The sequence below is a fragment of the Pleurodeles waltl genome, chromosome 11 (genome assembly GCF_031143425.1).
Source record: "Pleurodeles waltl isolate 20211129_DDA chromosome 11, aPleWal1.hap1.20221129, whole genome shotgun sequence".
In the NCBI taxonomy this organism is placed as follows: domain Eukaryota; kingdom Metazoa; phylum Chordata; class Amphibia; order Caudata; family Salamandridae; genus Pleurodeles; species Pleurodeles waltl.
Window position 1 is genome coordinate 631877040 of NC_090450.1, and position 13718 is coordinate 631890757.

The 13718-nt window shown below is 46.1% G+C and overlaps 1 protein-coding gene across 1 annotated transcript in view; it reads left to right on the forward strand.

Moving 5' to 3' along the window:
• DOCK5 (dedicator of cytokinesis 5) overlaps positions 1-13718 on the forward strand; it is a 799955-nt gene that overhangs the window by 273053 nt on the left and 513184 nt on the right. Inside the window, exon 6 of the mRNA XM_069214140.1 lies at positions 7938-8086. Within this exon, the coding sequence (XP_069070241.1) occupies positions 7938-8086 (149 nt within the window). The remainder of the gene's footprint in view (positions 1-7937; positions 8087-13718) is intronic.

The window sequence follows — 13718 nt, forward strand, 5'->3', positions numbered from 1 at the left end:
CGCATGGCTCAGATCTACTGGATTCAAGCCAGAAATACAGCAGGCTGTGTTAAATATGCCGTTCGATAAAAAACATCTTTTTGGGCCAGAAGTAGACACAGCCATAGAAAATTTGAGAAAGGACTCTGACACAGCAAAGGCAATGGATGCACTCTACACTGCACCATACAGGGAGTCCTTTCGAAAACCTCAGTTTCGAGGTGGTTTCAGACTGGGTAGTTTTAGGGACACATATAGGGGACAGTACCCAAGAAATAGAGGGACATTTCAGGCCTCTAAGCAGCCTCCACAGCACCCAAAACCGTGACTTCTCTCATTCCCTTCCACTTCACACCTCTCCTGTGGGGGGGAAGACTACAACAGTTCCACACAAATTGGCAAAGTATTACCACAGACAAGTGGGTCCATCCTGCACACAAAAAATATCTCAGGTTTGTCATTCAGGGAAAACACTACCAGTTCAAAGTGTTGCCCTTTGGAATAACAACAGCTAAAATGGTATTCACAAAAGTGCCTTACACAACAATGGTCACAGGCACACGGTCAACTTCAAGATCTAGTGTTGATAGACCGCCAAACGTACATGTCCCTTCAGTGGTATAATTCCACAAATCTAAAAAAAAAGGGCGGCCATTTGAAGACCCTGTGCCTCAGACCATAATCACAACAGATGCATCAATGATTGGTTGGGGAGCTCACCTAAACAATCACAACATTCAAGGGCAATGGGATGTCAAACACCAACAGCTACACATAAACCTCTTGGAGTTATTAGCTGTCTTTCTAGCACTCAAAGCCTTTCAACCTCTTCTCACACAGAATAATGTTCTCATCAAAACAGACAACATGACAACCATGTATTATCTCAACAAACAGGGAGGGACACATTCATCCCAACTGTCCCTTCTAGCCCAGAAAATGTGGAAATGGGCAATCCACAATCAAATTCATCTTTTGACACAATACATTCCAGGGATAGACAATCAGTTGGCAGATATCCTAAGCAGAAATCTTCTACAGACTCACGAATGGGAGATTCATCCTCAAGTACTTCAAAAATACTTTCAAAAGTGGGTAACACCAAACATAGACCTGTTTGCAACAAGCGAAAACACAAAATGCCAAAACTTTGCATCCAGACACCCACATCCCCTATCCAAGGGCAATGCTTTATGGATCAATTGGTCAGGGATATTTGCATATGCTTTTCCCCCTCTCCCATTCCCTCCGTTTCTAGTCAACAAGTTGCGTCAAACTTCACTCAACATGATACTCATAGCACCAGCATGGGCACGTCAACCGTGGTACACAACATTATTTGATCTGTCGGTAGTACCACACTCCAAGCTCCCATCCAGACCAGATCTGTTAACACAAAACAGAGGTCAACTCAGGCATCCAAATCCCAAGACACCCAATCTAGCAATTTGGCTCCTGAGGTCATAGAGTTTGGATATTTACAACTCCCATCAGAATGTATGGAAGTTATTAAGCAAGCAAGAAAACCCACTACTAAACAGTGCTATGCAGACAAATGGAAAAGATTTGTCTATTACTGTCAAACTAAAAATATAGACCCTCTTACAGCATCAATACAAGATATTGTATGTTATTTAGTTCATTTAAAAAAAATCAAATTTAGCATTCTCTTCAATAAAAAATAATCTACTGCAATTTCAGCATATTTACAAAATATACAACATAGCTCTTTATTTAGAGTTCTAGTCATTAAAGCTTTCATGGAAGGTTTAAAACGCATCATTCCACCCAGAACACCACCAGTTCCTTCTTGGAATCTAAATATAGTGCTTACACAACTTATGGGACCACCATTTGAACCTAAGCACTCGTGCCAAATTCAATTTCTAACATGGAAGGTTGCCTTCCTAGTGGCAATTACTTCTTTAAGGAGAGTAAGTGAAATCCAAGCCTTTACTCTTAAAGAACCTTTCTTCCAAGCACACAGGCATAAAGTTGTACTAAGAGCAAACCCAAAATCTCTCCCAAAAGTTGTATCATCATTTCATATAAATCAAACAGTGGAAGTGCCAATCTTTCCTCAACCAGATTCTGGCATAAAGAGCTTTACATACATTAGACATCAAAAGAGCATTAATGTACTATATAGATAGAACTAAACCCTTTAGAAAGACAAAACAACTATTTGTCACTTTCCAAAAACCTCATACAGGCAATCCCATATCAAAACAAGGCTTAGCACAATGGATTGTAAGATGCATCCAAATATGCTATATTAAAGCAAAAAGACAGCTTTTAGTTACCCCTAAAGAACATTCTACAAGGAAAAAAGGTGCGACAATGGCTTTTTTAGAGAACATACCAATGGCTGAAATATGTAAAGCAGCCACTTGGTCAACACCACATACATTCACTAAACACTACTGTGTAGACGTATTATCACGACAACAAGCCACTGTGGGCGAAGCTGTACTAAGAACATTATTTCAAACAACTTCAACTCCTACAGGCTAACCACTGCTCATTTATGGGAGGACAAACTGCTTTGTAGTCTATGCACAGCATGTGTATCTGCAGCTACACATGCCATCGAACGGAAAATGTCACTTACCCAGTGTACATCTGTCTGTGGCATGTTCTGCTGCAGATTCACATGCACCCTCCCTCCTCCCGGGATCCTGTAGTCGTTTAAGTTACAAACATTTGTACATATGTAGATACATTTTCATTAGCATGGACATCTTTTACTTCATACCTATATACTCTCCTCCTTCCTTTACCCTCTGCGGGAAAACAATCTAACAATGGAGTTGATGCCCATGCGCAATGGAGCCGAGGAGGAGGAGTCACTCAATCCCGTGACTCGAAAACACTTCCTCGAAGAAAATCAACATTGAAAGAAATGTAAGGCAACATGATGAATGCTGGGCATCAAATATGAACTAGGTAAGAATCTATGGTGATTGAGGGATTTTTTAGGCTTAAAGTAAAACCTCTTTATTCATTCCCCTGAACTGGGTTGAATCCCCTATCTCTGTGATAGGTTGGAACATCACAGCATTTTATATTGGTGACATTAAACACACGTCTACAAAGACATTCAAATTTAAATTTGGAAAACAAAAAAATATTACGGTTGGGCAGTCTCCAGCCCTTTTAGAACAATTTCCAGAATTTGTATGAACATAAATCTTTTTTCATTGAAATAAGTAATTGAAATTGTAATGTGTCTCCTGTGCTCTGATGCTCATGTAATAAATGCATCAGTTTGCAAATGGAGTATTCCTGTCACAAAGGTGGTAGGTTGCACAGTAGTACGTTAATGGAGTGTTGCAGGCAAAAACGTTAAGGCGGACTAGATAAAGTGTATTTGTGCTCCAAGATGATCCTTGGGTACATAAATATTGTGAACTACGAGCACAACGTCATGTCAGTGATTCACAAAACATGAGTTTGCCCTTGTCACCAGATTTTACTGACAATTAAAATTTCACCATTGTGGTTGCATTTTCTCTGTTGATAAATCAACTCACATGAGTAGTTTGTGGGAGTTCCAGCGCAGAGTTACCTGGCAAAGCAAGTAGATACCTACAAATAACTAAGTTTATGCATGTTCCCAAACATTTGTCAGACATATTACTACTGTGGATTTGGCTGAAACTTTTACTCAAACGAAGAGTACGTTTATTTAAAATAGAACAGCACAGGGATCAAGTCTAAAAGAGGTGGGGGGCGGTACAGGTGAAGGGGTCTCTATGCAGATAAAACAATTTTACCTGTAGAGAAGCTATGAAAAACATCAATGCTGAAAAGTGCCAATGTATTGCTGTACACTCCATTGTGAAATAAATATAATTGTAAAACAATGAGACAGTCTCATCATTCCTGAAACACTCCTGGAGCTCTTTGAGATTTACAAGAAAGGTACAAATTTATGAAAGCATAAGTCTGCGAGTGTACGTTTTGTGAATCTGTCCCAGAGAGAGCTGGTAAAGATGGTAGGTAATATATGGGCCTATTACATAGCATACGGTATTGCAATGCACACTTTTAACATTAAATATTTTTACAATTTAAGGACCTGGGAGATAAAGTAATGCTGGTCAGAAGCTAAAAGCTAATATGCAACGTGGACTTCTACTTTGTCAAGTTCAGCAATTTAGGCACCTGATTGTGCCTTTTCTGAGCTCCTTACTGCTGTTGATATCCTCTGCCGCGAAATACCTGCCTTTGACTGGGTACAAGCTCCAGTTGGGTATTGATACCTGCATGACACATTTTGTGAGGTTTCTTCAACACGTCTATCTGCTGTTGGCAGAGGGGCGGGCAAATTAATGCTTTAATTTAAATTTGATCAGGTATGTGGAAACTATAATACTCGATCCATGGCTGGCAATAAAATAGCACAAAGCGGTAAACATGAAACATTATTTTGGCTGGACCATTGTGATCCAAATGTTTCCAGGAGCTGTATAACGGGCATCTTGATAATACAGTAATCTGTTAAGAATGAAAGCGGGGGCAATTTGACTGCAACCTAAGAATAAGGAAGGATGCGAGGAATGTACAAAACAATTATCTCATATTAAAATGTATATTACTTCTTGGAATCAACTTAGTGATCAAAGCAACAGAACTAAGAACATATCATTCATCAAGCACAGAGGAAGAAATTATGTTGAAATATGATTTGGTTGCAATTTTTAGTTGCATAATATGTTGACATCAACTAAAACTTGCAGACATGAAGAAATAAAGGTTTAACCTAAAATAATTACATTGTTGATGCCTCTATTAACAAAGGTTTTGGAACTTTGAACATATACAACTGTGTTGTAAACTGAATGCACTTTAAGCATGGGGCCAAAGTCTGTCCCCCGATCAATCAGTCAGTATTTGTAGAGCTCAGCTTATCACCCTGAGGGGTTTCCAAGTGCAGGGGTGTGATGCTGCATACTGGCAAACTCTTGTCTCATAGCCAGGACTTGAGGTCGTTTTTTGAAGTCGGGAAGGGAGTGAGTGGTTCGCAGGTGGAGGGGGAGGTCATTCCAGGCCTTGGTGGTGAGGTAGGAGAAGGAACGGCCCCCCGCAACTATGTTGTGGAGAGCTTTGAATGTTAGGGTCAGGACCTTGAATTTGCATCTCTTATGCACAAGCAGCCAGTGTAGGCTTGTGAGGTGCAGGCTGATGGTGGTATTTCTAGGAAGATCTAGAATGAGTCTTGCTGCAGAGTTCTGTATAGTTTGGAGCCAGTTAAGCAGTTGGGTGGTGACTCCGACGTAGACTGCGTTTCCGGAGTCCAGTCTGATGGTAATGAGGACCTGGGTTACCGTTCTTCTGGCGTTTATGGGAATCCATCTGAAAATCTTTTGTAGCATGTGGAAGAGGAGGAAGCAGGAGGCTGCAACTGGGTTCATCTGTAGTTTGAGTGTGAGTCCACTGTTGATGATGATGCTGAGGTTGCAGGCCTGGTCTGTCGGGGTTGGGGCTTGCCCAAGAGTGGCGGGCCACCAGGTGTCATCCCACGGGTGTGCGTTATTTCTGAAAATTATCACTTCTGTCTTGTCAGTGTTCAGTTTCAAGCAGTTGGATCTCATCCATTTGGCAACATTGGTCATGTTATTGCTGAAGTTGGCTCTTGAAGTGGTGTGGTTCTCAGAGAGTGAGATGATGGAATGGCATGTTGTCGGCATATGAGATGATGTTGAGTCCGTGGATGCGGATGGTGTCTGCCAGTGGTGTCATGTACGTGTTAAACAGGGTGGGTCTGAGAGAGGACCCTTGGGTAATGCCGCATATGATGTTCTTGGGTTCTGAGGTAAAAGGAGGTGGGTGGATTCTTTGGGTGCATCCTGTGAGGAAGGCGCAGATTCATTTGAAGGCATTGCTCTGAATTTCAAGGTGGTGGAATCGGGTGATAAGGGTGTGGTGGGAGACAGTGTCAAAAGCTGCTGAAAAGTCAAAGAGGATTAGGGGTTCTTTCTTTCCACGGTCAAGGAGGGCTCTGATGTCTTCTGTTGCGGTAATCAGTGCGGTGTCGCTGCTGTGGTTGGCATGGAATCCTGCTTGGGAGACATCTAGTAGATTGTTTTTCTGGGTGTTCAGAGAGCTGTTGGTTGATAGCTCTTTCTTGGACTTTGGCAGGGAAGGGTGACAGTAAGATTGGGTGGTAGTTCATGAGTTCGATGGGGTCAGCAGACAGTTTTTTCAGGAGAGGTTTTACCTCTGCCTGCCTCCAGGCATCAGGAATAGTGGTGTTGAGGATGGGAGTGAGGGCGCTGCTGATCTCGCTCTGTCTCAGAATGAAGGTTTAGTGGTAAACATGAAAGTGCAGCAAAGGTCACTGACTCCAGTCTACCAGACTGAAAACGTGAGGGAGTTGCGAGCACTGATCCTTTTTTCCTGGGATTGAATGCAGCTTAAGTTCGATCTTACAGCCGAAGGTAAAAAGCTTGTTTTTCATCTACCCCAAAACATCTTTGAGTGCGTTGAAATGTTTTCCTTTTTTTGGAGTAGCAAAAGAAGAGCAATAATTGGTCTATGTATGGCACCACCACTGTGCTGATTTTCCTATGCCAAAAAAAGTATACAGAGGTAGTTTGTCCTTAGTACGTTCCTCAGTTGACATATGTGTTTTAAGTTTAAAAAAAAGAAAGAAACCTAATGCCATATTATACAGAGTACCCCAGGGGTGCAAAGGTCATTTGTGCCCGCTTTGCTTGACCCCAGGGCACTTTGCTGTTACAGAAGGGGCCACAGACACTTGTGCGGCCCCATCTGTAACACACATAGCGCTGGCGCAAATATAGCCTTGCCCTATCATTGGAGGGCATTCCCTCATTTGCATGGGAGCATGGCCCCATGCAAATGCGAGAATCTCTTTGCCTCTGTGTACGCACCGTAATACTGATGTGGGTGTATGGTCAACCATGCCTTTAGAAGATGCACTAAAAGTCTGCCAAAAAAATGGTGGTGCTTTTTCAGTGCGCCTTTAAAGGCAGCACTCTGGAGAGATGAAAAGGGGTCCATGACCCCACCAGACATCCCTTAACAGGCGGGCCTATTGACTCACTGCACCAGCATGTAATGGGATGTATGTAATCCCTTTCAAAAGTGCCAGTGGACTGCCGCCTGCACAGAGAAACATAAAACAGCTGCACCGTATCTCTCATGAATGCGCTGCCCTGGGAGCAGCCCGAGTTCAATGCCGCCCTGAGGGCTGCCATTCTGCCAATAGGGCGCACTTTCATGGTTTGCACTTGGTGCACCTGGTTTAAGGCGCACTGTGGCGGAAACAGAGACAGTGCGCCCTGTAGGTAATACAGGCCATATCTGCACAGCAGTGGATGGGAAGAGGTTTTTACAAGGTCTGGAATTTTTGATATGACAAAAATTATACATATATTTACCTTAAGGGGCTTTCAGCCACTTCTCTTCATAAATTGGTCTGTTGTTGTGCCATTCACATTTTTCTTTTGGCCACTTCGGCGTGGGCCAAAGGGTTAGTCGACTTCATCCATTGGCTAACTTCACGTTGAGTGACAATATCTGCTCTTTCACAAAGAGCCCATTTATACAAAAGTATTTTCTTTCAGTGACAAGGACTACAACTGCATGCTTTTTAAGACAATATTTTTCCTTCAGACAATTTTATTTTATTCTTATTTTTTTTTTATGGCGATGGCCCAGCTTCTCCCCTAGGAACACAGATTTACAAAAACATGGCAAAACAAAATAAGCCTTGACAGAGCCAAAAGGCTTTTAGTCGCCGTTATATCTATTGCCTTGGCCAACGCTTTTATTTGCATCATGTTTGCCTACAGGCCGTCTTTTGCAGGTAGCATCTATGTCTGCCACGATTTTATAACAAACATTATATTTATTTCTACTGGTATTTGATCTCTCAGGTCTTCGAGGCTTCTGCTGCCAGCTCACCATTTGTTTGTCCATTCTTTTAGAATGATGACAAGAAGCAGTTCCGACACGTGCAGCAGATGACATACAGCCTGATTGAGTGGAGGTCCCAGATCCTGTCCGGCACACTTCCCAAGGACGAACTAGCAGAACTCAAAAAGAAAGTCACTGCCAAGATTGACTATGGCAACAGGTGCAGTACAGCGGTGTTAATTGTGTGACTAGGATATTTGGGGAAAGATGGCGGGCAGTGAGAACTTAATTGACCCAACCGCACCCTCCATGTCTGCCTGAATTCCATTGAGTGAAAGAACAGCAGATTAACTTTTGTACTTCTGGAAACCCCAGTGAATGGCTACTGGGCACCAGGGACCCCCACCTAAGCGCCGTCTACTATTTGAACCTCAAAACAATACACAAAGCTGCAAAAACATACACATGAAACAAATTCATGCATTTTGAAATGTTATTACACAGACAAATTACATACCAAAGTCAAAATTTTAGTTTTAATAGAAAGGTTGGAGCATTTGAAAATTTGAATTTATTTCTTACACACAAAGCAATATTCTGATGGATACAACTACCTGTGGATTCCTCACCTAATGAATTCTCCCCTTGCGCAGCATTCAACGGAAACTTCTCTCTCTAGCTCTGCATGTCGGCGAGGACGTCACAATTGCCCGACTCCACGCGGCTCCATGTGACGTCATCGTGGCAATAAGAGGCCCTCGCCGCCGTGCTGACGTCAGTTCCCTTTTTTCCGTGCCTTCGATAACAGTTACTTTTCTGTTACCTGTATCGTTAGCTCTTCGGAAAGGATACTTTGTGTATTTCCCGGACGTCGGCTCCGAAAAAGTCAGGTTTTAAGCCCTGCAGGGAATGTGGAGGTCGCATGTCTTTAACTGATCCGCACAATGATTGTCTTTGGTGCCTCAGTTCTGATCACGACGTCCAAGAATGCGGATCCTGCCAAAAGATGAATCCTAAGGCATTGAAGGAACGCGAGGCAAAACTTTTCTTGGCGAGGTCCAAGAAGGAGAGGAAGCGGCACCATCGGTCCTCTTCTGGAAAGTCTTCCCATAAGAAGCGACGTCATCGTGACTCCCGACGTCGGTCCAGAAGTCGATCGGCGTCGAGGTCTCCATCGTCCCGGCGCCGCAAGTCTTGGGAACTGAGTCCGACGGTGTCCCCTCAACCTGTGACGCCGCAGACGTCCCCGGCGCCGTCAGTCTTTGAAGTCTTGGAGCCTCAAAGTCATCTGGCTTCGCCGGTTCATCCTGAGCCTGAGGAGTCCAGCCTGGTGCCACAGGCTTATCCTTCGTTCCCGGCTCCGGGTTCGGATCCTGCGGCATTCCTTAATGCCATGTTTCAGATTTTCCAAAATATGGCTCCGGGAGGTGGTGCGCCGGCTGGCCCCACTGGTCCCCTGGCTTTCAATCTCGGTGTTCCGGCTCCATATAAACTGACGCCGTTTGTGCCATTTTGTTCGGCTGGAGATTCGAGTCAGGCCCCTGTGCCGACAGTGCAGCCCTCGACGTCGAGAGTGAGACCTTCGACGCCGGTGTCGGAGGTGATGGAGCCGAGAGGTCGGATGTCGGCATCGGATGCGGGTGCCTTCTCCATGGCGCCGATGGATCCATCTGCGGCGTCAGGTGGATCGGGAGAACCTGTCATGACGCCTTCCCGGCGCCATTCACCGACGTCGCTCCGCTCCATGTCGACTCCGGAGCTCGAGGCCAAGTTGAGGTCACGTCGAAAGGTGCTTAGACTTTTAGAGGAGAGGGAATATCAGCAGCAATTCCTCGAAGAAGGGGAGATCACTGATCCCCAGGGTGACTTCCCTGGGTTGGACACAGCAAGTGGTCTTGATACCTCTCCAGAGTATGACTTGGCCTCTCCTGGTGAATATACAGAGGAGGCAGCCTCTTACCACTCTGTTGTTAGGAAGGCCGCAGCATTTCTGGATCTTCCTTTACCGACAGCACAGGTGAAGACAAACCTTTTGACTGAGGTTCTACATCCTGCTACAGCCATGGTGGATCCTCTTCTACCATTTAATGAAGCCCTGATGGATCCGATCGAAGAGGTTTGGAAGAAGCATGTTTCCTCTTCGGCTGTTAGTAGGTCGGTGGCCAGGCGTTGTAGATCTGCACTTGGGGACCCGGAGTTTTTGTCTAAACACCCTTCACCTGAGTGCTTGGTGGTGCAAGCATCCTGTTCTTCGCGGTCGACCCCTGGTTCGTTTCCGGGACTACCATCAGAACGGGAATCCAAGCGGATGGACCAATCGGCCAGGAAGGTGTTTTCTTCTTGCAGCATGGCTCTAAAATCTGCCAGTGCAACATGTATTCTGGGCAGGTATATCCATGCCATAATGGATGCGACGAAGACTGTGCTTCCGGACATGCCCCAGGGCTTGCGTAGTCTTCTTTCAGATGCTCGGGCGGCGGCTACGCAGGTTATTCAGACAGGGCTGGATACCACTGACTCTATTGCGAGAGCCATGGGGACTTCCGTTGCCTCCAGACGGCATGCGTGGTTATGCACTTCTGGATTTTCGACAGACGTCCAATCTACGTTGCTGGATCTGCCCTTTGATGGGGCAAAACTGTTTGGTTCAAAGGCGGACTCTGCACTAGAGCACTTTAAAGAATGTAGGGCCACAGCTAGATCTTTGGGTCTGCAGGCTGCTTCTACCCCCTTTCGTTCTTTTAGACGGCTGCATGTTTTTGGAAGAGGTGCTTCCTTTCGTGGGAGATCACAGCAGCCGGGGCAGCAGTCCTCCAGCCTCCCTTATCGCTCATACAGGGGGCGGGGTAGAGTCCGCACAAGAGGTGCCACACAACAGCAGCACCCTTCCTCTTCCTCTGGGGTGTTACCTCAAGGAAAGCAGCCCTAGTCCTCTTGCCATTGTTGCTCATACCTCTCCGGTAGGGGGGAGGCTTTCACTTTTTCTCCCCATATGGGAGTCCATAACAACAGATTCTTGGGTCATCAGTTTGGTGAGAAGAGGTTACGCCCTTCCCTTTCGGGAGATTCCTCCTCCCTTCCCTCCCCATCCTTCCTTTTGTTCGGAAGATCATCTCCTGCTGTTACAACAGGAGGTTCTCTCCCTATTATTGATGGGTGCAGTGGAGTTGGTTCCAGAGCAAGAAAGGGGTCAGGGGTGTTAATCCAGGTAATTCCTGATCCCCAAGAAGGATGGTCGTCTGAGGTCTATTTTGGACCTGAGGATTTTGAATTGGTTCCTCAAACAGGAGAAATTCAAAATGCTGACTATCACAAGTGCTTTTGGCGTTGGACAAGGAGGATTGGATGGTGTCGGTCGATTTGCAGGATGCTTATTTTCACTCTCCCATTCTCAAGTCGCACAGAAAGTATCTCCGGTTTGTGGTAGGATCACAGCACTACCAATTTGCAGTCCTTCCTTTTGGTCTTACTTCCGCACCAAGGGTCTTCACGAAGGTGATTGCGGTTGTTGCAGCACACCACAGGAGGAAGGGAGTAGCAGTATTCCCTTACCTGGACGATTGGTTGATCAAAGCCGAAACTCCGGGGCTTGTGTTGCGTCACCTGCAGCTGACAACCCAGTTGTTGTTCAGTCTGGGTTTTTCAATAAATGTGCCCAAGTCTCACCTAGAGCCCTCTCAACGCCTCCTGTTCATAGGGGCAGTACTGGACACCACATTGAATCGAGCCTTTCCTCCGCCACAGCGGATACGGGACATTCAGGCGTTGGTTCCAATGTTTCAAGAAGGAGCGGTAGTTCCGGTCCTCAAGGTCCTTCGTTTGCTCGGTCTGTTCGCTTCTTGCATTCTGTTGGTCACGCATGCACGCTGGGATATGAGGGCTCTTCAGTGGTGCCTCCGCAAGCAGTGGTTTCAACACAGAGGAGATCTCGGGGAATCGATAAGGATCTCCAGAGACACTGCAGCGGATCTTCAACGGTGGGCTGTGGAAGGCAACCTTTCTCAAGGGAAGCCGTTCTCGCAGCCAACTCCGGTGGCCACGGTGATAACGGATGCCTCCACTTTAGGGTGGGGAGATCATCTGGAGGATCTGGAGATCAAGGGTCGTTGGTCTCCAGTAGAGCAGAGGTTTCAAATCAATCTGCTGGAGCTGCGGGCGATTCGTTTGGTCCTCAAGGCCTTCCTCCCTTCCCTTCGTGGTCAGTCAGTTCAGATTCTGACGGACAACACGACCGAGATGTGGTATATCAACAAACAGGGGGGTGTAGGGTCGTACCTTCTTTGCAGAGAGGCTCTGCGACTCTGGTCCTGAGCTCGGAACCATCGGCTTTGTGTAGTGGCAAACCATTTGGCCGGGGTCCAAAACATACGTGCGGACAAACTCAGTCACTTCTTCTCGGACGACCACGAGTTGCGTCTGCATCCGGATCTAGTTCTTTACATCATGTGGGGTTTTCCCCGTATAGACCTCTTTGCCACTCGAGAGAACGCGCATTGTCCGTTGTTCTGCAGCCTTCAGTATCCGATGCAAGGAGCGTTGGGGGACGCGTTTCAGATGTCCTGGTGCGGCCAGTTGCTTTACGCATTTCCTCCCATACCCTTGATTCATCGGGTTTTGAGGAAGATTCGCCAAGACCGGGCCCAAGTCATTCTGATAGCTCCGGATTGGCCACGAAGGGTGTGGTATGCAGACCTTCTCCGACTCTCACTGTACCCGCCACTCCGTCTCCTTCTCAGGGCAGACCTCCTCTCGCAGTCGCAGGGGCAGGTTCTACACCCCCACCTCCAGAGCCTGCACCTTCATGCCTGGAGATTGAACGGTGCAACCTGAGTTCCTTTTCTCTCCCACCAGAGGTCGTGGAAGTTCTTTTATCGGCCAGGCGACACTCCACCAAGTAGGTCTATGCAAGTAGGTGGGCTAATTTTGTTCGTTGGTGTGGAGAGAAGAAAATTGATCCCTTAAATGCCCATCTTTCTGATATTTTATTGTTTGCATTGTCATTGGCTCAGCATGGTTGTGCTATGGCCACGGTTAAGGGCTATCTTTCAGCCCTTTCGGCTTTTTTATATCTTCCAGATCAGCCCTCTCTATTCAAATCTCCTTTGGTTGTTCGATTTTTGAAGGGGCTTACTAATAAATTTCCTCCCAGGCCTTTTATTATGCCGCAGTGGGACTTGAATTTGGTATTAACTTTTTTGATGGGTTCCCCCTTTGATCCACTTCATTCCTGCCCATTAAGATACTTGTTTTTCAAGACTGTGTTTTTGGTGGCCATCACGTCGGCTAGACGTGTTAACGAACTGCAGGCTCTTTCTGCTCTCCCGCCTTTCACCACTTTTTATAAGGACAAGGTGGTTTTGAGGACCAGGGCAGCTTTCCTCCCCAAGGTGGTGTCTCCATTTCACTTGGGACAGACAATAACTCTCTCAACGTTCTACCCTCCTCCGCATCCGTCTAAGGAGGAGGAAAGACTCCATCGTCTGGATCCTAAGAGGGCTCTTAGTTTTTATGTCGACAGGACGAGAGAGTTCCGGTTGGATGAACAACTCTTTATCGGATACGTGGGGAAGAGAAAGGGGAAGGCCGTCCACAAGAGAACGCTCTCCAGGTGGTTCGTTCTTTGTATTAAAATGTTACTCTTTGGCAATGAAGGATCCTCCTGAGGGTATCAGGGCTCATTCCACCAGGGCCATGTCAACCTCATCGGCTTTGGCCAGGGGTGTTCCGATGGTGGACATCTGCAAGGCTGCAACTTGGTCTTCCCTCTACACCTTTGTGAAGCATTATTGTTTGGATGCTGAGGTGCGGAGGGATGGCCATTTTGCGCGGTCGGTGCTGCAGGATTTTCTGGT